Source organism: Chlorocebus sabaeus, chromosome 20 (genome assembly GCF_047675955.1).
Source record: "Chlorocebus sabaeus isolate Y175 chromosome 20, mChlSab1.0.hap1, whole genome shotgun sequence".
Lineage (NCBI taxonomy): Eukaryota > Metazoa > Chordata > Mammalia > Primates > Cercopithecidae > Chlorocebus > Chlorocebus sabaeus.
This window is the reverse complement of record NC_132923.1, coordinates 93,260,500-93,287,879: the sequence shown is the minus strand read 5'-3', so window position 1 is coordinate 93,287,879 and position 27,380 is coordinate 93,260,500. Positions and strand designations below refer to the sequence as shown.

The window sequence follows — 27,380 nt, the reverse complement described above, 5'->3', positions numbered from 1 at the left end:
GCTAAAGAGTATAGATATTTTTAGACTGGGTGCATTGACTGGCTTCTATAATCCTATCACTTTGGGAGGCCGAGGTTGGAGGATCACTTGAGGCCAGGAGTTTGAGACCAACTTGGGCAACACTGCAGGATTCCATCTCTACAAAAAATAAAAACACTAACCAGGTGTGATGGTGCACACTTGCAGTCCTGGCTAATCGGGAGGTTGGGGCAGGAGGATTGCTTGAGCCCAGGAGTTCAAGGCTATAGTAAGCTATGATCACACCACTGTGCTGCAGCCTGGGCAGCAGAGCGAGGATCCTCTTTTTTAAGGTATAGTTTTTTTTTTTTTTTTTTTTTTTGAGACAGTTTTACTCTATGGCTGAGGGTGGACTGCAGTGACGTTAGCTCAGCTCACTGCAGACTCCTCCTTCTGGGTTTAAGTAGTTCTCGTGCCTCAGCCCCCGCCCTAAGTAGCTGGAATTACAGGCGTGTGCCACCACGCCTGGCTAATTTTTGTATTTCTAATAGAGACCAGGTTTCACCATGTTGGCCGGGTTGGTCTTGAACTCCTGACCTCAGGTGACCTGCCCCCACCAGGCCTCCCAAAGTGCTGGGATAACAGGTGTGAGCCATCATGCCTCTGGCCAAAGTGTAGATATTTCTATGACTTTATATGTAGATAGGTAGATATAAATATGCATATATGTGAGTACGTATTTTCCTAATTGGAATATTTGATGTGCAAAAATCTAGATTTTTAGAGCTATTTTATATTTTTACTAAAATACTTGATGTTTTTAGGTGTGATTACTTGGTGAGTGTCAGCCACTGCGTAGGGCGCTGGGCATACAGCAGAGGCACTTACAAATGAGTCCTCTTGGAGCAGCTTCCTTTTGGCTGGTTCAGGGAGGTGAACGCTGTTGGAAAGCCTCAGCTCTTCACATGCTACTGGGTTTTGGTTGTCTGTGGATATGCAGGGACCTTGGATCTTGGTTTGTAAGCCCATTTTCTCCCTGGGTGGCCACCTGAATCCAGCAAGGTGTGGTTTAAGTAGTCTCTTCAGAGAGTTGAGGATGTGCTTGTTAAGGAAGGTGGGTTTACATCTCTGCGTACATTACCTTCCTCAGGCCCGGTGCTCATGGAAGGGACGTTCAGGCAGTGACTACGTATTAGATCCTTGAAGGCCAAGATTATGCCTTGTTCATTTGAAATTCTTGCTGTCACTGGAATAGGGGATTATGTCTTGTAATGTTCATAATGCCTAATAAACCCCCGTAAGTGGTTTACATGTTTCTTTTTACTTTCAAAAGGTACTGTACCCCACGCTATAGTGAGTTTGAAGAGCTCGAGCGGAAATACTGGAAAAATCTTACATTCAATCCTCCCATCTATGGTGCAGATGTGAATGGTACCCTCTATGAAAAGGTGAGGCTCACTGGAAACCCTCTGTGCAGCCTTTTTTGTAATTTCGTAATACCTTTTTTTCGACCCAGCACGTAGTAGGCATCTAAAAGCTGTTTGGTGAATGGGTAGTTGAACAGATGATCTACCCCCTGCTGATGTTGCTGTGCTGGCCTCATTGTGGGCCATTTTGCATGTGACTGAATTTTATTTCTCCTACTTTACATGTGAAGTGGGTGATGTGCTCTTTTCAAGGGTTGTTAGCATAGTCGGTGGGTGGTAGCTGATGAGTTCTTGAAAGGGTGGGTTGGCTCTCAGATAATGAAATGAGGCAGTGTGGTTTCTGCAGAAGAAAGATGACTGAATACTGAAAGGGGTATACATTTAAGAAGAGAAATACATTTAGATTCTTCAGAATCCTCAAATAAGATGCTGTGGCAAAAGCTATTTTAACCACTTTCATTGGCTTGGGACATAGTCCTGCCTTAAATATGGTGAAAGGGGAGAATATTTGGGAATATCTTCCGATGACTGAAAAACAGTAGGGCATTTCAGGGATTATCACTCATAATTGTTTTCATATTTTAAGGTTTTTTTTTTTTGAGATGGAGTTTCGCTCTTGTTGCCCAGGCTGGAGTGCAGTGGTGTGATCTCAGCTCACCACAACCTCCACCTCCCGGGTTCAAGTGATTTTCCTGCCTCAGCCTCCTGAGTAGCTGGGATTATAGGCGTGCACTACCCTGCCTGGCTAATTTTGTATTTTTTAGTAGAGTCGGGGTTTCTCCATGTTGGTCAGGCTGGTCTCAAACTCCCCACCTCAGGTGATCCACGTGCCTCAGCCTCCCAAAGTGCTGGGATTACAGGCGAGAGCCATTGCGCCTGGCCCATATTTTAATGTTTTTATCAGTTATTGGAAGAGTTAAAAAAAATGAATTCCAGGCCAGGCGTGGTGGCTCACATCAGTAATCCCAGCACTTTGGGAGGCTGAGGCAGGCGGATCATGAGGTCAGGAGATCGAGACCATCCTGGCTGACACGGTAAAACCCCATCTCTACTAAAAATACAAAAAAATTAGCCGGGTGTGGTGGCGGGCGCCCGTAGTCCCAGCTACTCGGGAGGCTTAGGCAGGAGAATGGTGTGAACCCGGCAGGCGGAGCTTGCAGTGAGCTGAGATCGTGCCAGTGCACTCCAGCCTGGGCAACAGAGCGAGACCCTGTCTCAAAAAAAAAGAATTCCAGTTTTGTTGATAACAGTTTTTTGGGGGTCAGGGAAAGTCAAGCTTGTAGGGATGAATGGCAAGAAGATGCTGTAAGGATCTGGGATGGGGAGGTACAAAAGTCAGGCATAATAATAATGCAGGGCCTAGTTATAGGAGGTGGGCTCCCAGCTGGCCATTACAACTCAGGAAAAGGATATTGCACATTTTTTTATGAAGATACTGCCTGGTGGAAATCAGGGCTAAAAAGCCACAACATTGCCATAGTTTTTTGTTTTTTTGTTTTTGAGACAGAATCTCGCCCTGCCACCCAGCTAGAGTATAGTGGTATGATCATAGATTACTGCAAACTCAAACCCCTGGGCTCAAGGGATCCTCCTGCTTCACCCTCCCAAGTAGCTGAGATTGCAGTCACGTGCCACTTTACCTGGCTACTTTTTTTTTATTTGTAATTTTTTTGTAGAGACTGGGTCTTACTTTGTTGCCCAGGATGGTCTTGAACTCCTGGGCTCAAGCAATCCTGCCTTGGCCTCCCAAAGTGTTGAGATTACAGGTGTGAGCCACCACACCTGGTCCACTGTCATAGTTCCCATGTTTTGCAATTTTTTGTGTGTGTGTGGTCATAGAGTTTTTTTTCTCTTTTGACCTAAATTGCTTTTTTTTTTTTTGAGACGGAGTCTTGCTCTGTAGCCTGGGCTGGACTGCAGTGGCCGGATCTCAGCTCACTGCAAGCTCCGCCTCCCGGATTTACGCCATTCTCCTGCCTCAGCCTCCGGAGTAGCTGGGACTACAGGCGCCCGCCACCTCGCCCGGCTAGTTTTTTTTTTGTATTTTTAGTAGAGACGGGGTTTCACCGTGTTAGCCAGGATGGTCTTGATCTCCTGACCTCGTGATCCGCCCGTCTTGGCCTCCCAAAGTGCTGGGATTACAGGCTTGAGCCACCGCGCCCGGCCACCTAAATTTCTTTAGCATCAATTCAAACTTTTCCTCTTGGGGTTTAAAACAGGTGACTGTTGGCCAGGCACAGTGGCTCACGCCTGTAATCCCAGCACTTTGGGAGGCCAAGGCGGGTGGATCACAAGGTCAGGAGTTCGAGACCAGCCTGGCCAAGATGGTGAAACCCCATCTCTACTAAAAATAGAAAAATTAGTGGGGTGTGGTGGCAGTTGCCTGTAATCCCAGCTACTTGGGAGGCTGAGGCAGGGAATTGCTTGAACCAGGGAGGCGGAGGTTGCAGTGAGCCAAGATCACGCCACTGTGCTGCAGCATGGGCAACAGAGCGAGACTCCGTCTCAAAAACAAACAAAAAAACAGGTGACTGTCATCTCTTCATTCATCTTTCCTGCACTAATATTCACAAAGTATTATTTGCCCTTTGAAGGTAAATTGTGTCAGTTCCAGTGGTAGCTGTGAAAGTGAATGAGGACTGCTGTGGTCTTCACGTCCATAGTGTTTTGACATTATTCCAAATGTTTGTGAGAGGTGACAGCTTACTTGTGACCTACTCTGATTTGTAGGTTCAGAGCCTTGGTTTATATGTAAATGTAACTTGCCCTGGACTGTCATTGCCTTTGCAGCATGTTGATGAGTGGAATATTGGCCGGCTGAGAACAATCCTGGACTTGGTGGAAAAGGAGAGTGGGATCACCATTGAGGGTGTGAACACCCCATACCTGTACTTTGGCATGTGGAAGACATCTTTTGCTTGGCACACTGAAGACATGGACCTCTACAGCATCAACTACCTGCACTTCGGAGAACCCAAGTCCTGGTACAGTCTGCCTGCAGTCGGCACCGGGCTTCTGTGCTAGAGCACGGGCTCACGTTCGGTGTGCATGGGAAGCACCTCAGGATTATGTTAAAGTGCAGACGCTGGTTCAGGCCTGGGGTGACATTCCATGTTTCAAACAGACTTTCAAGTGCTGAGATGCTGTTGGAGCTCTGGTGCTCAGACCACCTTTTGAGTAGGGAGGCTTTGGAGAGCAGGGCGCTGGCAGAGTTACCCAAAGACACGGGGGCTCTTCCGGCCTATCCGACTGCTTTCTAATTTTTTTTCTGAACAGGCCTGAGGCATTTCTTAGCAGCAGACTTCTAAGACTACAGTCACTCCCTCAGATGATAGAAAGCTTTCTTTTCCTTACGATAAGAAAATATTAATACTTGGGGAGCAGCAGTGTGTGCTTAGCACACGAGGGATTGCGAGGCTATTCAGCATGCTTCCTGTTCGTTCTCCAGCGTGTTATTCTTGTTGGTGAGACAAACATTGGTTCTCTCTCCTCTCTCTGCGCTGACCCATCTTTGAGTCTCAGCATTTTTTTTTTTTCTATTTTGAGACAGGGTCTCACTCTGTCACCCAGGCTGGAGTGCAGTGGCACCATTATGGCTCACTGCAGCCTTGACCTCCTGAGCTCAAATGATCCTTCTACTTCAGCCTCCCAAGTAGCTGGGATTATAGGCATGCACCAGTATGCCCAGCTAATTTTTTTCCTTTTTTTTAGGGTAGAGATGGGGTCTCACTATGTTGCACAGGCTGGTCTCAAACTGCTGGGCTCAAGCAGTCCTCCCACTTCAGCCTTCCAAAGTGCTAGGATTATAGGCATGAGCCACTGTACCTGGCCCCTGTCTCAGCATTTTAGTGAAGGTGCTGCAGATAACTGCAGTGAATAAGACAGATGAGATACCTACCCTCACACAGATCGGCAACCGGTCAGGAGGTAGAAAATGTGAGAGAATGATCATATGATGTGGGGACAGCTCTGATGGGGAAGAAGTGGGTGCTAAGGTCCACATAGGAAGGATTGACGGGTGAGATTAAAGAAGGCTTCTTTGGAAGAGGTGACAACTGAGATCCAAAACATGAGAAGGACATAACTGGGTGGAATGGTGGTGGGTTTAGCAGCTGGGAGATTGAGGGAAGTGTATCCAGGCAGTTGGAACCACAGATGCAGAGCTCCTGGATTAAGACAGCACATGAGGGCCAGTCATGGTGGCTCACACCTGTAATCCCAGCACTTTGGGAGGCTGAGGCGGGTGGATCACCTGAGGTCAGGAGTTCGAGACCAGCCTGGCCAACATGGTGAAACCTGTCTCTACTAAAAATACAAAAGTAGCCGGGCATGGTGTGTTTAGGGAGCTAGGGGAAGTCTACTGTAGATTGAATGCTGTGTAAAATGATGAGAAGTGAGTGATGAGGTCAGAGGGGACACCATGGGGTGCATTATGGCAAGTCATGAAAACCATATCCACCTTCATTTCTTTCTTCAGCATCCTCAGCCATGTTCTTTCTCAGGAGTTTTCCTTTCTTCTTTCAAGTGCTTTCCAGTTTCTAATCTTGGGGGGGAAAGAACGTTTTGAGCCTATGATTACCCCCTAACTACTGTCCTATTTCCTTCCTCAGAAGGCTAGACTTGTAGGATGTGTAAATGTAGCTTTTGTGTCTTCACCATTGTTGACTCCAAAATTCCCTGCTCCTGGATTTTTGAATTCTCTTAGAAGGTTTTCCAGTTATTATATACATTCTTCGGTCCTCTGAAGTGGGACCTCCAGAGCCTTCTGTGTAGGGTTGCCTGATGGATCCCGGAGTCCTTTAGGTGACATTTTTGTCAACTCTCCTTCTCTGTTTTGTTTTATAATGAAGCTGTTTGTAGTGGGAGGATTTGTTGTTACTGTGGAATAATCTTCAGAAGAGATTAAAAAGGTTAAAATAGAGTTACTGTGAGTTTCAGAATATAAAGTTTAACAATTTTGCAAAAGTTTTAAATAGTCCTAGGTGTCCTTTTTTTCTTTTCATTTTTTTAGGAAGAACAGTTTCGATGGTGTTTAGACACCCTACTGGGTAGAGAGGTAATTGATTGTTGGGTAATCAGTGTATGTAGCTGTTGGGGAGATAAAGGGAAAATGGGTTCATCAGCAGATACAGGGCTAGGTCTCTTAAGTGTCGGATCCATCTTGCACTTTGTTTTCCATTCTTCCTCTCTAGCCCTCCCCCAGTTAGGCCTTTCAAGCATTTAAAAATACTGAGCATTTTTAAATACTGAGGTTATGTAATGACATCCTTTTTTTTTTAAAAAAAAATGTTATATGAACAACATTATAAAGGAGAGTAATATTGTGTACCATAAATCCTGGCTCATGGTGAACACTTAATAAACATCTTATTAAGTGAATGAATATAGAAGAAATAAATTCACTCACCTTTTTTATGGACTCTTTACTCCTGTGCCGAAACAGTCTAATATTTCATTTTTTCAGATTCCTTTCTAGTGCTTGGGAAGTTAAAAAAAATCTGCTATTTCAAGGTGTTTTGAGAGTGGGAATAAGCCCCTTAGCTTCTGTACCTGTCTCCGCCCAGCCTCTGATGCTCTCATGTGATTGCAGGTACTCTGTTCCACCTGAGCATGGAAAGCGGTTGGAACGCCTCGCCAAAGGTACTGTGTCTCGTCTGTTTGCTGGGTTGGACCCTCCTATGAACTGTGCTCCTTATTCTGCACTAAAATGTGCATTCCCCATGGTCACATTCTTGCAGGTCCTGTCGCAGGCCTGCAGATGTGGGTGAGCCACATTGGTTACCTTAAGAGGGCAGTGACAGAGCCTTTTCTTCCTTTGTCCTGAGCAAGGACTTGGTCATTTCTTCTTTGATTGTCTGTGCCTCAGTTTTAATGAGCAGTGGTGTTTCTTTGACCAGCGATAATGAACCAGACCAGTATGACCGGTGTTTCCAGTAAAGACCCAAATGTTAAAGAAAAAATTGCATTTTATGCTTTGTTTCTTTTAAGTGGACTTACATAGATTTGTATGTCTAGAGAACATACTTCAGGAAAGCCTGGGTACATCATACTATAGCTGCATTACTGAAGAAAGATCAGGGATACAAGTGACTGGAGAAAAGGTCCTAAGTAGTTTCAAAGCTCTATAAGAACAGAGTCAGCTTGGGTGACCTGGGTTTCCCAAACAGGATTTCATTACCCATGTAATGCCCTACATGGGAGTGAGCCCAGAGGCTCACTGTAGAATCTTAGAATTGGTGCGGAGCTATAGGGATCCTTGGAGGTCACATCGGTGATTCTTCCTGTTTATCATTCCGATAAGCAGCACAGGTGTGAAGTGACTCCGGATTGCGGAGCTAGTGTGGAGCACTGTGTTAACCCATACCCTTTCAATTAAATAGGCTTTTTCCCAGGAAGTGCTCAAAGCTGTGAGGCATTTCTCCGTCACAAGATGACCCTGATTTCCCCGTTAATGCTGAAGAAATATGGAATTCCCTTTGACAAGGTGAGCTGATGTTACATGCCAAAGTTCTCAGGCACCACCCTTTCTGGCCTTTTACAGAGTTTTATTCTAGTTCATCACTATACCAAGAGGCGGCCAAAGCTTAAACTATGTAACAACCCTTTGATCTAAGAGCATTAAAGGTGGGGCCACTTTAGCTTCCTGGTGCCAGAGGAGAGTCAGATCCCCTTGAACAGTGTTCATTTGGAGGAATGGTTAATTATAGTCATGTCATCTGATATGTCTGGGCTTTGCATAATTTTATAGAAGACAGCAAGACCCCAGGGGTTTTATGACTTACCCTTTGTTGCTCAGCTAAGTTGTGGTGGAGCTCAGAATTCCAGTTCTGTGGACCTCTGCCATTGGAAGCAGCTGTTTCAAGTCTGCTCTTGTTCAGGTGACTCAAGAGGCCGGAGAGTTTATGATCACTTTCCCGTATGGTTACCATGCCGGCTTTAACCATGGCTTTAACTGTGCGGAGTCTACCAATTTTGCTACCCGTCGGTGGATTGAGTATGGCAAGCAAGCTGTGCTGGTAAGTCTGCTTGATTTCTTTCTATAACACCATGACAAAAATGAGCAAATTCTGGTTAGATACATTGGCTGGTGATTAGAATATTTCTTTGAGTTGCTGGAATTCAGAAACGAGCAGCTAGCAATGTACTAACATTTTGTGTTCATAAGGAATTTTAAAAAATGTGTTCAGATTTGGGAAGTATAAAATGAGGTTCTTAAGTCTATTAGGCATTAAAACCACATCCACACACGTTAATATTCTTGCCTTAGCCACTCTGAGACTTCTCTGTTGAAGTTCCTAGGGGTTTTCTTTACTCTAGGGAAGCGGCAGGGCTAGGCCTTTGACTCGTAGTAGTAGACTTGCTTGTGTGTTCCTGGCTTGGACAGGGACCTAGGGCAGGTGGCTCACCATCCTGGGGGCCCAAGTGCAGAGCCTAACCACCGTCTGCGACCCCGAGTTAGTGCCCAGGTAGATTTGCCCCAGTAGTATGTATTCTCTGCCCTTTCTTCCCTGCTTCCCTTCATATTTGAAGGTCCTGCAAGGATAATACGCCCTCAGCCTGTGAACCAAAACAATCTGGTTATAAACCATCTTGCACTTGTTTCCATGTGGAGGGAGGAGCTAGGACGTGGGGGTGAGGTGGAAGCAGCAAGGTATGCTCACCTGGTGCTCTTCTGGTTCCTGCTGACAGTGCTCCTGTAGAAAGGACATGGTGAAGATCTCCATGGATGTGTTTGTGAGGAAGTTCCAGCCAGAAAGGTACAAACTTTGGAAAGCTGGGAAGGACAACACAGTTATTGACCATACTCTGCCCACACCAGAAGCAGCTGAGTTTCTTAAGGAGAGTGAACTGCCTCCAAGAGCTGGCAACGAGGAGGAGTGCCCAGAGGAGGACATGGAAGGGGTGGAGGATGGAGAGGACGGAGACTTGAAGACAAGGTAACCCAGCAGCCCTTTGTCATGGCTGTGTGAGGGAAAGGTGTCTGGGTAGGTCCTGTGACCTGTGGAGAGGCTGTTTCTAAGATGCTGTTTGTGCCTCGGCTGAGGGAGTGTTCTTGGTAAAGGCTCCAGAAGCCGGAAAGCCAGAGCATTCAGGCACTTTCTGAATGAGAGACCTGCAGTGGGCGTGTAGTCTGCTGGAGCAAGGGGTCATTTATATGAGGGTCAAGGCATTTATGTGCGAAGGTTGGGCTCCCCCTGAGCCAGAAAAGTCATGTTTTCTCATCATATCAGAGAGTCTTTTAAAAAGAAGTTTAGTGAGGATGAGACTCAAGGGCATTGGTAATGTTGTGATTTAAGTCTGCAGTGCCATTAGAGCAGACTTAAGAGTCACCTTCTTAAGTCTGCACCAATGGGAAGCTGAGCCAGGGGATCTGTGCTCTGAGAATTTATCCTGGGCCATATGGGAAAGAAAGGAGGAACCGTTCCTTGGTACCTACTATATGCCAGGCACTTTGCCAGCTACTCTGCATACCTTTTCTTAGTCCTCACAACAAATCTGTTAGGTGGGTGGTAATACCTGTATCTTCCAGATGATGGAACAAGCTCAGAGAGGTGAAGTCCCTTGTCTCAAGTCACAAATAAGAGGTATCCCTGAGTTTTAAGCCAGGCCTGACAGGCTCTGGCCATTCACTTTGGGTTGTGTGTGGATGTGTAGGAATGTCTTTGAGTAAGTGGATGTATTTGTGGGCTCTTAAAAGATTTGCCCTCTCCCTTGCAGCCTGGCCAAGCACCGAATAGGGACAAAGAGGCACCGAGTTTGTCTTGAAATACCACAGGAGGTGAGTCAGAGTGAGCTCTTCCCCAAGGAGGAGCTGAGTTCTGAGCAGTATGAGATGACGGAGTGCCCAGCAGCCCTCGCCCCCGTGAGGCCTACCCATAGTGTGCGGCAAGTTGAGGATGGTCTTAACTTCCCAGGTTAGTTGACTATGGTGTATTTTCCACAACCTTAACTCATACATGTGTCCCGTGTCAGATGCCATATTGAGTGCTGGGTGAGAAATAAAGAAAGCAGAGTGACAGGTCTGTGAGCAGATAGTGTACTTGGAGTGTGGGAAGTGCTTTGGGTAGGGATGTACAGGGTGGACTGGACACGTAGGGAAAAGCTCCTCCCTCTGTCTGGTCAGGGGTCAGGGAAACACTGGAGGTTTTGGTGAAGGTGACTCTTAGAAGGTAAGTAGGACCTTCCCAGGCAGACACAGAGAGAGGAGGGATGTAGAAAGGGTGTCCCAGAGGGGAGGAGCAGGGTACAGGCCTGGAGATGGGAGAAATTTTTTTTTTTTTTTTTTTTTTGAGATGGAGTCTTGCTCTGTCATGCGGGCTGGAGTGCAGTGGCGCAATCTTGGCTCACTGCAACTTCTGCCTCCTGGGTTCAAGCAATTCTCCTCCCTCAGCCTCCCAACTAGCTAGGACTACAGGTGCCCGCCACCACGCCTGGCTAATTTTTTTTTGTATTTTTAGTAGAGATGGGGTTTCACCATGTTGGCCAGGCTGATCTTGAACTCCTGACTTCAGGTGATCTGCCTGCCTTGGCCTCCCAAAGTGCCGAGTGGGATTACAGGCTTGAGCCACCATTCCCAGCAGAGATGGGAAATATTAATAGCATGGTCCACTTGGGGGAACTGGTGGGGAGTTTCCCTCAATTGAATATTAGGGTAGAAGGCAGCTGTGTGACCAGAAGGTGACGCTGGAGAAATAGGAGAGGATGTAGGGCTGTCTGCCATTTTCATTTGCTCACGTGGAAGCTTATATTTTAAGAGTGGGAGTGGTGTGATCAGTGTTGTTTAGCAGTCACTTGGAAGGTCATTGAGGCTAGATTTGTTGGAGAAAGGCTTGTATCTGTTTTGGGTCAGGTATGACGCGAAGATGTGGTCTGCTGACAGCCAGGTAGCACTGTGGACTGACGTTCTGGGCTGGGCTGGCTTCTAATTCAGCAGATTTTCTTTCCCTTTTTTCCCTTCAAATTTATTTATATTGACAGATAAAATGGTGCATATTTGTCATGTACAACATAATTTTTTTGTTTTAGAAATAGGGTCTTGCTCTGTTGCACAAGCCTGTGTGAACACAGCTCACTGCAGCCTCAACTTTCCGGGCTCAAGCAATCCTCTTGCCTCAACCTCTCAAGTAGCCTGGACTACAGGCATACGCCACCATGCCTGGCTACTTTTTTGTTTTTTGAGACGGAGTCACTCTGTCACCCAGGCTGGAATGCAGTGGCGATCTCGGCTCACTGCAATCTCTGCCTCCCGGGTTCAAGTGATTCTCCTGCCTCAGCCTCCTGAGTAGCTGGGACTACAGATGTGGGCCATCACGCCTGGTTGATTTTTTATATTTTTAGTAGAGATGGGGTTTCACCCTGTTAGCCAGGATGGTGTCGATCTCCTGACATCGTGATCTGCCTACCTCGGCCTCCCAAAGTGCTAGGATTACAGCTGTGAGCCACCGCGCCTGGCCCATGCCTGGCTAATTTTTAAATTTTGTAGAGACAGTGTCTCACTTTGTTGCCCAGGCTGGTCTTGAACTCCTGGTCTCTAGCAATCCTCCCATCTTGGCCTCCCAAAGTCCTGGGATTACAGTGTGAACCACTGCTCCTGGTCCAACATGATTTGTGAAGTATATATATGTTGTGGAATGGTTAAATCTAGCTGATTAAAATACATATTACTTCACATAGTTACCATTGTTGCAGTGAGAACATTTAACATACACCCTCTTAATATTTTTCAAGATCTTTAGATTTTCTAGCATGGGCTAGGTAGCCAGGTCTCTGCTGAGCTCAGACTTGCATTTCCTGCAGGAGACTTCGGAGGAAATGGCAGCTGCCCCTTACTGAGTGTCTGCTGAGTGCCAGGCGGTGCTCAGGAGTCTTATTTATGAGCCCTGCAGATATGTAGTAGCATCTTCTCACTACAGAGGAAGAAGCTGGAGGCCAGGAGGCTGAGCAGATAGCCCTGGCTCACGGTGCCCCTCAGTGACAGAGCCAGGATGGGAAGCCAGGTCCCATTCCTAGCCCATGTTCCTGGTGCTTTGCCACTCTGGCTTTCATCAGATTCACGTGTGCAGGTGGAACTTGGCTCCGTCTAATGTGTATGTGTGTTTCAGATTATTCTGACTCCACTGAAGTCAAATTTGAAGAGCTCAAAAATGTCAAACTAGAAGAGGAGGATGAGGAGGAAGAACAAGAAGCAGCAGCCTTGGATCTTTCTGTGAATCCTGCGTCTGTAGGGGGACGCCTTGTCTTCTCAGGCTCCCAAAAGAAGTCATCTAGCCTGGGCTCTGGCTCTTCACGGGATTCTATCTCTTCTGATTCAGAAACTAGTGAGCCTCTCTCCTGCCGAGCCCAAGGGCAAACGGGAGTTCTCACTGTGCACAGTTATGCCAAAGGGGATGGCAGGGTCACTGTGGGAGAGCCATGCATGAGGAAGAAAGGGAGCGCCGCCAGAAGTATCAGTGAGCGGGAGCTGGCAGAGGTATGGGCTCCAGGCAGTGGTGTGGGCTGGGCAGCTGCCCTGAAGGACACCCTGTCGGGGAGGGGATCTGTGTTGGGGAGGTGGGTCTGTGTGGTGGAGGTGCTGCAGAAGGGCAGGAGAAACCCTCAGTCAGTGCCTCCAGCCTGCAGTGGTTGTGTCCAACAAAAGCCTGGGTGGCATTCACTCTCTCAGCTTGTTCTTTGCTGGGAGTTGCTTTTCCCTTATCTCTGTGGCTTCTGATTCCAAGAATTGCATCAATGCAGCCTCAGTCACAGCAGCAGATCCTCCTCAGCCCACTTGGATCACAATGCCTTTTTTTTTTTCTCTTGAGATAGAGTCTTGCTCTGTTGCCTAGGCTGGAGTGCAGTGGTGTGATGTTGGCTCACTGCAACCTCTGCCTTCCAGGTTCAAACAGTTCTCCTGCCTCAGCCTCCCGAGTAGCTGGTATTACAGGCATGCGCCACCACACCCAGCTAGTTTTTGTATTTTTAGTAGAGAGAGGGTTTCACCATGTTGGCCAGGCAGGTCTCGAACTCCTGACCTCAAGTGATCCGCCCACCTCAGCCTCCCAAAGTGCTGGAATTACAGGCGTGAGCCACCGTGGCTGGCCTTTTCAGTTGGGGTAGGTGGGAACTCTTCCTCTGACCCTCATTGCCTTAGCGGCACAAGGGTTAGGATGGCTGCCGTTGGAGCCCACGTGTTTGGGGGTTTGGGATGAGATGAGATGAGATGGCCTTTCTTACCTTGAAATTCAAGGGTTTTTTTCTTACAAGTCTTAACTGCTCTGTAGACTCCCAGTATGACACTGATAGAACAGGATGCATTCCCAAAGCTATAAATATGAACATGTGTGTTCAGGCTTCCTCCATAAATATGTGTTGTCACCAAAAGCTGATTCCTGCTTTTGTGTAAAATAGCTCTTGGTGGGTCTGCCACTGTGATCAGAGTCACGTCAGATGCAGCTGGACCCACACCACCCAAGTGACCTTCCCTGACTCCCCAGCCTTACAGCTTATGTGGGTCAAGCTTAGCTTTTGATGAGGGGTGGCAGATATAAGAAGCCAGTGCAGAAGGTCCTCTTTATTCCCTATCCCCTTACCTTTAGTTTTTAAAAATTTAGCTCTTAAAAATCTTCACTATGGAAAATTTCTGAAGTATGTACAGAATACCATCACGAGCCCCCGCGTGTACTCATCATATATATGATTAGCATTTGGCACATTTGCTTTCTGTTTTCTTTGGCTGCAGTACTTGACACTCAGTCATATTCACATTTCCCTAGTGTTGCCAATAGTCCCTTTTTATGGTATGTTTATCTCCTTGTTGTTAATACTCGTAACTTTTCTCGGTGCCTTCTCTGAATCTCAGGGTACGGTTTTTGTAGACTTCCTTTTTACTTTGTGAATGTTCCTCTTTCCATCCCACTGCAGTTGCAGGCTAATGAGCTAATAACTACTGTGTTTCCTTCTCATTGCCTCTGATTGCAGTTCTCTATGCCTTCTTATGGCAGCTTCCGTAAATGAAGGCTTTTTCAGCCTGGAAACCAGAGTCTCTTAAACTCCCAGTTGCCACCCAGCAATTCTTCCTTCACAGAGGCCCCGAGCCATTGCGTCCATCCTACTGTTCACTACAGTTCATGCTGTCCTCTTGCTGAGTCTTCCTGACATTCTTGTTTCTAGTTGCAATCACAATCACAAAAAGCAGCTAAGAAGTAGCAAGAGCTCACTGTATATTAAATACTTTGTTTTTCTTTTTTGAGACAGGGTCTTGCTCTGTTGCCCAGGGTAGAGTGCAGTGGCACAGTCTTGGCTCACTGCAACTTCTGCCCCCTGGGTTCAACCCATCCTTCCCACCTCAGCCTCCCAAGTAGCTGGGACTACAGGTGCACACCACCACTCTCGGCTAATCTTTGTATTTTCTCGGCTCATCTTTGTATTTTTGTATTTTTTGTAGAGATGGGGTTTCACTGTGTTGCCCAGACTGGTCTCGAACTCCTAGGCTCAAGTGATCCTCCTCCCTTGATCTCCCAAAGTGCCATGATTTTAAGTGTGAGCCACTGTGCGCCCCACCGCCCCCAGCTATTAAATACTTTATATGCATTGTTTAGTCTTTGTATTACTGCTTAATTAATCTTATTACAGAGTCAAGTTTTTGTGGGATTTTTTTGGGGTGGGAGGTGCAGGAAGCCAATAAATAACACTTGTCCTTTTTCCTCTCAAATTTGGAACTATTTAATTGATGATACAAGAGTCAGGCATATGGAGCTCAGAATGTTGCTTTATTTACAAGTTAAAATGATGAAGAAAGTGACTTTTAACCTGTGGCCAAATGGCCCTGCTACTCATTTACTCTTTTTTTTTTTTTGAGACTGAGTCTCGCTCTGTTGCCCAGGCTGGAGTACAGTGGTGCAATCTTGGCTCACTGCAACCTCCACCTCCCGGGTTCAGGTGATTCTCCTGCCCCAGCCTCCCATGTAGCTGGGATTACAGGCATGCATCACCACTCCTGGTTAATTTTTGTATTTTTTTAGTAGAGATTTCACCATGTTGGCCAGGCTGGTCTGTAACTCCTGAGTGCCCGCCTCAGCCTCCCAAAGTGCTGAGAGTACAGGTGTGAGCCATCGCGCCTGGACTACTCATTTACTCTTGATGTCTCCAGGCCCATCTAGAGGCAAAGCATTTCCATGGAAGCACTCAGCTTCCATGTGGTGTGGACATAGGCCAGGATGCACTCCCTCTCCAAAAGACAGATCCTATTGAAGTGAATCACAGCTTTTAAGGGGGTGGGGAGAAGAAAAGCCAGGACTCTTTCCATGTGGAAGTCTGCTAGGGGAAGGGGTCTTCTCTCTGACATGTCTCTCTTTTTCAGTTCTCTGCTCAAAAACCCTTGAGTGTCTTCTTGGTTCCTTTTTATTTCTGTATATACTTCTCAGGTCTAGCCTGATGATAATACCCTGATACCCTCTCTGCTGCATTGCCATCCATCCCCCCACCTCCAACATGTGCTAGCTTGTTTGTTTGAACTATTTAAAAGTCTCTAAAACTGTTTTGGCTGCCCTGCCCCTTCACTACTTTGTAATCATTTACAGCATGCCTGCTCTAGGCCAGGACTGTGCCTTCAAGGAACTCATAGTCTAGGAGAGATAGATAAGAGCAAATCATTCCAGTACTTAATGATACGTGTTGTGGTACAAGTGGGAGAGTTAGCAGTTCAGCTTGGGGTTGCAGTGTGGATTTCAGGACTGCCCGAGAGAAGGAAACAGTTTAGGCCTGAGGTTAGAAGAATGCCAGGTGGATAGAATGAAATCGAAGAGAGAATCTGGGAGAGTAGGATGTTCTAAATGCTCATGATAGCTCATGCCAGCGTCAAAGCACTTGGGGATCTGCAGTGGTTTAGTTTGTCTCAGGTGTATAGGACTAGAGAGAGCCTCAGGTGGTGCTTTTGGAGGATATCAAGAGCCAGAACCTGGAGGGTCTGCCTTGTTGCTCTGTGAAGCAGTTTGACCTAGTTACGGCGTAGGGAGCAGCAGAAGGGTCCCCACCATATGCACCATATGGATTTGGAAATTGAAAACTTTCATAATTCATTCTTTTAAATGCACACACAAAGGGCTGGGTGTGGTGGTGCATGCGTGTAATCCTAGCACTTTGGGAGGCTGACATGGGTGGATCACATGAGGTCAGGAGTTCAAGATCAGCTTGTCCAAAATAGAAAAATTAGCTGGGTGTGGTGGCGGGTGCCTATAATCCCAGCTGCTTGGGAGGCTGAGGCAGAAGTGCTTGAACCCCGGGGGCAGAGGTTGCAGTGAGGTGAGATCACACCACTGCTCTCTAGTCTGGGTGAAAGAGTGAAACTTTGTCTCAAAAAATTAAATAATAAATGCACACACAAAGATTCAGAGGGAGGCCACGCAGGGTGCCATGCACCTGTGGTCCCAGCACTTTGGGAGGCTGAGGTGCGAGAATCGCTTGAGCCCGAGAGGTTGAGGCTGCAATGAGCCATGACTGTACCATTGCACTACAGCCTGGGTGGAAGAATGACACAATATCTTAAAAAAGAAAGATGCAGAGCAAATAATACAGTGAACCCACAAATAAATTTTTTTTTTTGAGACGGAGTCTTGCTCTGTCACCCAGGCTAGAGTGCAGTGGCATGATCTCAGCTCACTGCAGCCTCCACCTCCCGGCTTCAAGCAATTCTTTGCCTCAGCCTCCTAAGTAGCTGGGATTACAGGCGCCTGCCACCACGCCCGGCTAATTTTTGTATTTTTAGTAGAGACGGGGTTTCACTATCTTGGCCAGGCTGGTCTTGAACTCCTGACCTCATGATCTACCCACCTCAGCTTCCCAAAGTGCTGGAATTACAGGTGTGAGCCACCGCATCTGGCCAAACCCATAAGTATTCTAACAGGTGTCAGGATCTTTCCATATTTGCTTTGTTTGTCCTGTTTTCAATTTGCCGAAGTATTTATATTAAAATTATATTATCTTTATTAGTTTATAATGTACATATTTTTGGGGTACATGTGATATTTTAATACATTAATTTGTGAAGATTAAATCAGTGTAATTGGGAAATGCATCACCTTAAATATTTGTCTTTATGCTAGAAACATTCAAATAATTCTAACTATTTTGAAATGTACAATAGACTATTGTAAACTAGTCACCCTACTGATTTGTCAAACACTAGGTCTTATTTTTTCTATCAAACTATATATTTGTGCCCATTAATCTGCCTCTCTGCTGAAGTATTTTAAAGCACATCCCAGATACCTTGTCATTTCTTCCCTACTTCATTGTGTATCTCTGAAAAATATGGTCACTTTCAGCTGGGTGCGGTGGCTCACGCCTGTAATCCCAGCACTTTGGGAGGCCGAGGGGGTGGATCACCTGAGGTCAGGAGTTCGAGACCAGCCTGGCCAACATGGTGAAACCTTATCTCTACTAAAAATACAAAAATTAGCCGGGCATGTTGGCGGGTGCCTGTAATCCCAGCTACTCAGGAGGCTGAGGCAGGAGAATTGCTTGCCATTCTACTCAGGAGGCAGAGGTTGCGGTGAGCTGAGATCACGCCATTGTACTCTAGCCTGAGCAACAGAGTGAGACTCCATCTCACAAAAAAAATAAAAAAAAAAAAAGAAAAATATGGTCACTTTCTCAGATAACTATGCCATTATTATACCTAAGAAAACTACAAAAATTCTTTAGCATAATTTACTATCCAGTCCATAATCACATTTCCTCATTGTCCAAACAAAGTCTGTTTTACAGTTGACTGGTTTGTATCAGGATTAAACCAAGGCCCACACCTTTGATTTGATGATGTTTTGAAGTCTTCCTTAATGTAGGCCAGCACCTCCCCCCAGTTTTTCCTCACCATTGACTTAATCAAGAAGCTGTCATTGGTTGTCCAGTAAAGGGTTTTTTAAGTACTGCACTGATGTTTTAGAAGATTGTTCTGGAGGCAGTATAAAGATTCTGGGGGGGAGGAAGAAAGAGGCAAAATTAGAAATTGTTAACAGAGGTTCTCTTGAAGGTGGAATTATGGATGATTTCACTTCCTACATTTATGCATCATTTGAATATTTTTATGATTAACATGTTATTTTTATAACTAAGTACTTCTTCAGGAAAGGAGGAAAAAAGATTTGAAACAGGGAAACCAATTAGGAACCTATTTCTTTAGTCTGAGAGAGAGGTAGTGAGGACCTGTGGGTGGTGGTGATAGGGATGGGGAGCAGAAAATGGACTTGAGCTACTTGGAAGGTAGGTGCATAGGACTGGGTGACCGGATGTGGGGTGAGTCAGAGGGTAGCATGGGGCTTGACTTGGGTTTCCAGCTTTGAGTTCTTGGGATGGATGGTGGTGCCATCCGTATAGCATAGTGGTTATAAGAAAACTAGAGGGTTTTTAGTGTGGGCCAGGAAATGATTTGAGTTTGGGTACGTCTGGAGGGTAACTTTTGTGAGGTAGGCTATGGAGATACATAGACATAGCCTTGAAGCTGGGGGTGGAAGGGTTGGTCTGTGGGTGTGGGAGTCACCAGGAGGGCACTGGTGGGTATAGAAGAATGTGTGTAGAGTAAAGAACAGTTTCATAGTGTGGGGTGATGGGAGAGGGCCCAGGTAGGAGAATGTGAAGGAGCAGCCAGAGATTAGGAGAACTAGTAAAGAACAGTGTATCCAGGGCCAGGGCAGGAGAAAAGTTCAAGACAATTGGAGATATGGCCAAGTGTGCCTTGTATTAAAGGGCAGGGTCCTGCTGAGTGCAGGAAGTTGAAGAGGTAGTGATTGGATTCTGGGGATCTAAGGAAGTGGGAGTGCAGGTGGAGGGACAGGAGGGGATGGCTGCAGATAGGTTTTTTGTTTGTTTTTGAGACAAGCTCTTGTGTTGCCCAGGCTGGAGTGCAGTGGTGTGATCTCTGCTGACTGCAGCCTCGACCTCCCAGGCTCAAAGGATTCTCCCACCTCAGCCTCTCAAGTAGTTGGGACTACAGGCATGTGCCATCATGCCCAGCTAATTTTTTTATTTTTGTAGTGATGGGGTATCCTTATGTTGCCCAGGCTGATCTTACATTCCTGGGCTCAAGTGATCCTCCTGTCTCGGCCTCCCAAAGTGCTGAGATACAGGCATGAGCCATCACACCCAGCCTGTGTTTTTAAATTGTGGTAATAGATACATGATATGAAATTTACCTATTTTAACAGTTTTTGTAGTATACAGTTCAGTGGCAGTAAGTACATTAACTTTGTTGGGCCACGGTCACTAGAATGCAGATGGTTTTGAGGTGGGAGGAGATGGAGAATTTATCTCTGAGGGTCGCCTAGAGTAGTCAGATAATTACCTCTGCTTAGTGCAGCCCAGCGCTTTTCTTTTTTTTTTTTTTTTTTTTTGAGACGGAGTCTCGCTCTGTAGCCCAGGCTGGAGTGCAGTGGCCGGATCTCAGCTCACTGCAAGCTCCGCCTCCCGGGTCCACGCCATTATCCTGCCTCAGCCTCCCGAGTAGCTGGGACTACAGGCGCCCGCCACCTCGCCCAGCTAGTTTTTTTTGTATTTTTCAGTAGAGACGGGGTTTCACTGTGTTAGCCAGGATGGTCTCGATCTCCTGACCTCGTGATCCACCCGTCTCGGCCTACCAAAGTGCTGGGATTACAGGCTTGAGCCACCGCGCCCGGCCAGCCCAGCGCTTTTCAAAAGCCACTACTCTTAGAAACTCTTCATTGCTTTCCATCTAGTTCCCTTTCTTCTTTGAAGCTCTAGAGTACTTGCTTCTTAATGCCCTTGCCATAGGCTGGTGAAGAATATAACCTTCTAGAAGCTGGGCTCTGCCACATTCATCCTCATTTCTTGAGTTACCAGCCCCGTCCACAGGGCTTGGCCTGTGAAACCCTCTGTAATGAGGATGGAATGAGTAAATGGAAGGTCAGGTTTGTTTTAGTAAGAAGCCACCATCAGAATTAATTGACTGGGAGGAATAAGGGACAGATAGTCAAGGTTTGGGGGCAGAAGCTGAGCAACTTTGCCCATCCCTGGAGACGTCTAATAGCACTGGATCTATATTTTTAGACAACTGGGTTCCTTAGAGCACCCTTATATTGCCCTACCCCCACTTTAAGCATCCCCAAGCTGTAATTTGGGCTGCCTGCTGTTCAGTTTCCATGCCACCATCTATGTCAAGGGCCTTTTATAGGGGAGTTTGGTAAACTGCAGTTTTTGGTAAAAGCACCCTGGCTGACTGACTGCCAAAGCTGTAGAGTTTTCATTACCTACTGCCTGAGCCTCAGCCATATGTCTGCTGCAGAAGTTCTTGTTAGTTCAAGCTGCTTTGAAAAGTGAGTTCCCAAAACAAGGTGGGAGAACAATTGGTTCTTCTCTGTGCAGAATAAACCCTAACAGGAACACTAACCTTGATGCTGGTGCCAGATGTTGGAGGAGCGAGGAAAGAACTCAGGAGCCTTGAGCTCCAGCCTTCTTGCAGGCAGGGCCCTGGGAGAATACCTGCTATCCCACCCTGTCTGCAAAAAGAGCCGTTTGGGGAAGGGTTTATTACTGCCGTTTTACTGGTAGGGCTGCCACTCATCCAGGCTCATACAGCTAGTTGGTTTCTGTCATTATACTGAGGGAATTTAGAAACTGGAGCAATCCCAGGGAAGGCAGCACCATGAGAAGGGTGCGGATGCCATGGTAGCAGGAGGAGTACTGGCCAGGAGATGAGGAGATGTGAAAAAATATTCAAATATTTGAATGGACCTGACTACTTTGGTCAGAGGCAGCATGACGGTAGTGGAAAGGGCTCAGACTTCAGACTTGGACACTAGGTCTCCCTCCCTGAGGTTAGAAATCATGTCTTGTTCATCTCTACACTGCCAAAGCAAGTATTCCCACCATATGCTGGCTATATAGGAGGTGCTGTGAACATACTGATCATGGAAAAAGTGTCCTCTTCCTTTCCCAAGCTGCATTCTGGTGTTCTTGACCTTCACCCTTCCACCTCCTCTCGGTGATCTTAGGTACCTCCTACCCTGTATTTGTTTCCTATTGCTGCTATAACAAGGTACCACAAACACAGAGACTGAAACACTTGTTCTCTTGTGGTTCTTTAGTTCAGAAGTCTGAAATGGGTTTCACTGAGCTAAAATGAAGGCGTCAGCAGGGCTGTGTACCTTCCTGGAGGCTCTCGGGGGAGGACCCATTTCCTTGCCCTTTCCAGCCTCCCTAGGCTGTCCACATTCCTTGGCTCCTGGACCTCTGCGTCCATGGTCAAGGGCAGGGGCATCCAACCAAGTGTCTCTGGCATCACATCACTCAGACTCTTCTGCTTCCTTCTGTTGTATTCCCCTTTGGGATTACACTGGGCCCACCTGAATGATCCAGGATACTCCCTGTTTTAAAGACTATCTGATTAGTAATCTTAATTCTCCTTTACCATGTTAGAATAACATATTCACAGGGATTGGGATGTGGGTGTATTGGGGAACCATTCTCTCTACCAAATATCCTATTATCTCCCTTTCACAAGCTGCTGCTTTGCCTATAAAGCCAAGCTCATGTAGCCCCCTATCATAGCTAAAATACAATTCTAGAGGAAATTTCCTTCTCAAACTATGATCTCATTTTTCCCTTGATCTTCCCCCAAATACTCCGTGATATATTCGCTCCTTAGTTTCTTATTCTTTGTCCACCAGAACTTATCTCAAAAAACAGTCCTGATAACTCCCCGTTGCCGAGTGAGTCCCTTGGCCACTTCCCTGCTCAGCTCTTCTGTGTTCTTTGGCCTGTGGATCTCCCCCTCCCTGAAGTCATCCCTTTGTTGGCTTTCTGGTATTCCTCTTACCTGTCTGCTTCGGAGTCTCCTTTTCTCCCTTCTCTTCTTCCTCCTGTCCCTGGAAGGCTTAGTCAATTTATCACCCACGACAATCTCATCTTCTCCCACCATTGTAATTCTGAACCTGGTGCTGTGGGTTCCCAGCTCTTGCTCTGACCTCTTTTCTGAACCCCCTGAATTTCTTATTGCCTCCCCTGGGTATTTCCAAATGAAAAGACCCTGGATACATGTTGTGTACCCCACACAGCTTGTTTAACCTGGTTTGTTATTAGCCTCCACTTCCTCCACACGAGCCCTCTTAAAGCCTGTCACCTTGGTGGTCCAGGCTAGAAAACCCCACCATTTCTGCCTTCTTTATTCTCATTCCTTTTTTCCCTAGTCTGCCACAGACCACAGGTTTAGGCCTATTGTCCAGGTGCCCTCAAAGTGATGGTGGGGGCAGGTCGGTGGCATGGAGGAAACAGGAATATTATTGGGGTATAGGAATAAAGCAAAATTAACTTTATTTTTATCTTAACCTTTTATAGTCTGTTTTTGCTTTAAAATGTGCATATGTGCATTAGTATTAGTATATGTAATTGATTAGTAAGTAATATCTAGGTTGGGGGTACATGCTCCTAAATTTTCTATTTACATGGTAAGACTATCAGAGTTGGGCAAGTATGGGTTTTCCAGTTTGTTTTAACCAAAGAACCCTTTTACTTACTTATTGATTGATTGGAGACAAAGTCTCACTTCTGTCATCTAGGCTGGAGTGCAGTGGTGCAGTCTCAGCTCACTCACTGCAGCCTTGACCTTCCGGGCTCAGGTGATCCTCCCACCTCAGCCTCCCAAAGTGCTGGGGATTGTAGGTGTGAGCCACTGTGCCTGGCCAGAACCCTTTCTTTAAGTGAACTCTTAATCAATTAAAACATATAAATCAAAAGCAGAGCCATTCTGGTTGGAAAGAAGGTGGGGCCTCAAGCCCTTTTTGTTCACTCTAATGGAGGCTCCTTAGGCGCTTTCTGGATGTACATTTTGAAAACCATTGGTTTAGACAGTTGATACAGTTCAGGTCTGATTAAGTCTATGGTCATGTAAGTCTTCATGGACATCAGCAGGAAAAGATCCCTAATATCCTCACTCCACCATATTCCTCCATACTGCTGCAGCATCCTTATTCACCTAAGCACAGATCACGTCTTCTTTGTTTCTCCACACCTTCTTCTTTTCCTGAGCAGGCCTTTGCACACAGTAGGTGCCCAGTGAATATTTGTTGAATGAATGGCAAATGGACAGCAAAACTTGTTGGCAAAATTTACGTTTGGAAGATTAGGCTCTGTTCTTCCTGGACATGGCCTATTCAGAAGTTGTTTTCTCTTGGCATTCCAACTGTGGTCCTTAACTCCTGGGGCTCTGTGTAGTCGCACATGGAGTCTGTAGGCCCAGGGTGTCTTCTCTAAAGTAGCACTGCAGCATTTATGGCATTGGTTTTTGTCACAGTCGTAAAGTGGCCCTCTTTCAGGCCTCATTTCCTTGCTTAATGGATTTTGCTAACCCTACGTCTCCTAATGTCAGTGTAACCAGTTTTAAATATGTTGATTAGAAAGAAACCCATCTGTAGTGTTTCTGAGTCAATCCTGTATGTTTAAATCTAGTTACATTTGCTCTGACATTATGTAAATGCAGTGTTAAATCAACCTTTCCCTTTGCAGCCAGGCCAGAGTTTCAGATGCACTTTCCGTCCTTGCTGATGTTCTCCCCTGGAGAAGCAGCAGCTAACTGAGGAATGAACAGTATCTGCTAGAGCTGAAGTCCTGGCAGTGTATAAGGAGAAGGTGGCCTATTTTACTTTTAATAGGTTAGCTGCTGCTCACCCCTTTGGGTGTCCCCTAGACACTCCTGGGTGGCCCAGCTGCCTGGCACATTGTAACAGGTACTGTTGACCTACTGGGCCAAGGAAAGGGGTGCCTAGACTCCTTGGGGGCTCTCTCACTTGGGCCACCTCGGTAGTCTCATGGCAGTGAGCTTAAGGGACGGGGCATGGCTCTCAGAGTGGAAGCAGGCTTGTTTTTGGTACATTTGTTTCAGGCTGCTCCTGAGAAGGCCAAGAACCACACTTGGGTTTTCCCCCAAATTTACATAATCCTGGTTCAGACTAGTTTGGTACGTGGTATTGTCACTTGGCTTTTTCTAAGACAGGTATTTTCTGTGTTTGGTTTTATGTGTCTTTTTGTTTCTCTGTGTCCCTCTCTTTCCTTTGGTTTTCATTGTAAGGGTGACTTGTGCTGTCTCTCAAGTGGAGACAAGACCAATTTAATTTCTTCTGGTTTGCCTAGGTTGCGGATGAATACATGTTTTCCCTGGAGGAGAATAAGAAGTCCAAGGGACGCCGTCAGCCTTTAAGCAAGCTCCCCCGCCATCACCCACTTGTGCTGCAGGAGTGTGTCAGTGATGATGGTAAGTGTTGTTTTTCCTTCACCAGGAAGAAAGCAGCTCACCACATTAGACTTGACAGGACAGGACATCAGAAGGCCAAGCTGACAGATAAGGGTGGGCCTGTGGCTTAGCTGCTCTTCCAGATTTCCATAGAGAGGACTGGATTTCCTTATATCTAATTCACTAACCAGATTTCATTATAAGTTTTAGTATCTTGCAGTGTACCTTAATAGGGGATAATTGCAGGCAGGTTTTTTCCTTTCTTTTCCTGGGAGGTACACGGCTGATTTTTCAAGATAGAAACTCCTGTCAGTGATGCAAAGCCCTGTGCTGGATATGTGGCTGCAAAGATAACTAAGATATGTCTGTGCCTTCAAGACACTCACAGCGTAGTGGGGAAACTGGACAGGTGAACAGATCTCAAGAAAGAAGAGGCGGCTGGGCGCGGTGGCTCACGCCTGTAATCCCAGCACTTTGGAAGGCCAAGGCGGGCGGATCACGAGGTCAGGAGATCGAGACTATCCTGGCTAACACATGAAACCCCATCTCTACTAAAATTACAAAAAATTAGCCGGGTGTCATGGCCCATGCCTGTAGTCCCAGCTACTCAGGAGGCTGAAGCAGGAGAATTGCTTGAACCCAGGAGGCGGAGGTTGCAGTGAGCCGAGATCGCGCCACTGCACTCCAGCCTGGGCAACAGAGCTAGACACCGTCTCAAAAAAAAAAAAAAAAAAGAGGTGTTACTCTGGGGCAGAAGGACAGCATGCCTTGGAGAAGAGGAGCAGGAGGCTGTAGTCAGAGAACTCTAGTCAGCTCAGTGTGGCTAGAGCTGGAGGGCAAGGCCAGGGAGTGATAGGTGGGGTAGGAGGAGGGGGACCAGATCCTGGAGAGCATTATCATGGAGGCCAGAGTGAGGAGTTTGTCTTACTGGCATCCAGGAGCCAGTGACACGTTTCAAGCAGAGGAATGACATGGTCATTTAGACTCCTTTAGAAAAGATCACTCCTAGTGCTGGCATCTTGAGGATGGCTTTGAGAGGACCACATGGGCTTCCATAATGGTCTGTCTGCAATATGAAGGTCTGAAGTAGGATGGTGGTGGTAGGGAATATATTTGGAAGATAAAATCAACTGGATTTGGTGACTGGCTGTGGAGCTATGAGGATGGTAGTTGAGGAGGATGAGTTGAGTGCCTCCCTGGTTTGTAGCTTTGGTTGGGGAAACCTGAGTTCAGTGTCTGTGGAGGACGTAGACTTAGGAGTTGGCACTGAGGTGACATTTGATACAATTGTTGGAATAATGAGGCCGCTCTTGGGGAGGGGACCAAGGTGGGTGAGCAGAGGCTGGGGCTAGGTGGACAGAGGAGGGAAGGGAGCCTGTGAAGGAGGCAGAGAAGCAGGATAAGCAGACATGTGTAAGGAAAACCAGGAAATGTGGCACTGAAGCTCAGGGTGCATTGACATCAGTGGAGAGTGGTCTCCTGTGCTACCTGGAGCCCAGAGATCCAGGAAGATCAGCACTGCCGAGCCTCAGCTCCAGCTCAGTTGGTGACTGGGCCCTGGTACCCTCAAGGAGAGCAGAGTCAATTGTACTTGTTACTCTTGACTAACGTCAGGCCCTGTCCTACCTGGTCCTCTCCTTCCTGATCAGTGCCCCATCTCTGCCTTTTTTTTTTGTTTAAGTAGAAAGATCATGATATGGCTGGGCGTGGTGGCTCACGCCTGTAATCCCAGCACTTTGGGAGGCTGAGGCGGGTGGATCACAAGGTCAGGAGATCAAGACCATCCTGGCTAACATGGTGAAACCCTATCTCTACTAAAAAGACAAAAAATTAGCCGGGTGTGGTGGTGGGCGCCTGTAGTCTCAACTACTCAGGAGGCTGAGACAGGAGAATGGCTTGAACCTGGGAGGCGGAGCTTGCAGTGAGCCGAGATGACACCACTGCACTCCAGCCTGGGTGACAGAGCAAGACTCCGTCTCAATAACAACAACCACCACCACCAAAAAAAAAAAAAAGATCATGATAAACAGGGTGGGGAACATCCCTTCTGTCCTCCATTCAGAAGTGTGGCAGGACCCTGAGTCAGGTCCTAGAAAGTTCTCTGTGTTCTTACTCCAGCCCAGACAGAAACTTCAGGTTCTCTGGGTAGCACCAGCCTATCTCCCGATTGGTTTAAAGCAATACAGACTTTAGGAAACTGGAAAAGTTATCAAGAGGAATACAAAATTACCCTTCAAAGATGACCATTATAAATATATTAACGTATTATCTTCTTGACTTTTCTAGTCAGATATTAGAGTATGTCCATGTATATCTTTTTAAAATAATGCAGTTGAGATAATACACAACTTCCCCCTACTTTTTTTGTTTCGTGTTTTTTTTTTTTTGAGACAGAGTCTCACTCACTTTGTTGCCCAGGCTGGAGTGCAGTGGCGTGATCTTGGCTCACTGCAACCTCTGCCTCCTGGGTTCACGTGATTCTCCTGCCTCAGCCTCCCAAATAGCTAGGATCACAGGCGTGTGCTACGACTCTTGGCTAATTTTTGTATCTTTAGTAGAGACAGGGTTTTGCCATGTTGGCCAGGCTGGTCTTGAACTCCTGACCTCAAGTGATCTCCCCACTTCAGCCTCCCAAAGTGCTGGGATTACAGGTGTGAGCCACCACGCCCAGCCCCATATTATCCTTTAATCTTCAGTCCATGACCATCTTTCCGTCCTTGTCCCAAGAATGTGTTTTATAGTTATTTCTTTTGAACTCTAATATAAATCAAGCTAAGGTC

The 27,380-nt window shown here is 46.6% G+C and overlaps 1 protein-coding gene across 4 annotated transcripts in view; it reads left to right on the top strand.

Annotated features, from left to right (window-relative positions):
• The window catches only part of KDM4A (lysine demethylase 4A), a 56,841-nt gene that overhangs the window by 10,313 nt on the left and 19,148 nt on the right, over positions 1-27,380 (top strand). For all 4 annotated transcript variants that reach the window (XM_007979045.3, XM_073007382.1, XM_007979047.3 and 1 more), the window contains 9 exons: positions 1,292-1,406; positions 4,176-4,369; positions 6,976-7,025; positions 7,766-7,869; positions 8,264-8,401; positions 9,075-9,322; positions 10,104-10,300; positions 12,488-12,855; positions 24,501-24,621. In XM_007979045.3, the coding sequence (XP_007977236.1) occupies positions 1,292-1,406; positions 4,176-4,369; positions 6,976-7,025; positions 7,766-7,869; positions 8,264-8,401; positions 9,075-9,322; positions 10,104-10,300; positions 12,488-12,855; positions 24,501-24,621 (1,535 nt within the window). The remainder of the gene's footprint in view (positions 1-1,291; positions 1,407-4,175; positions 4,370-6,975; positions 7,026-7,765; positions 7,870-8,263; positions 8,402-9,074; positions 9,323-10,103; positions 10,301-12,487; positions 12,856-24,500; positions 24,622-27,380) is intronic.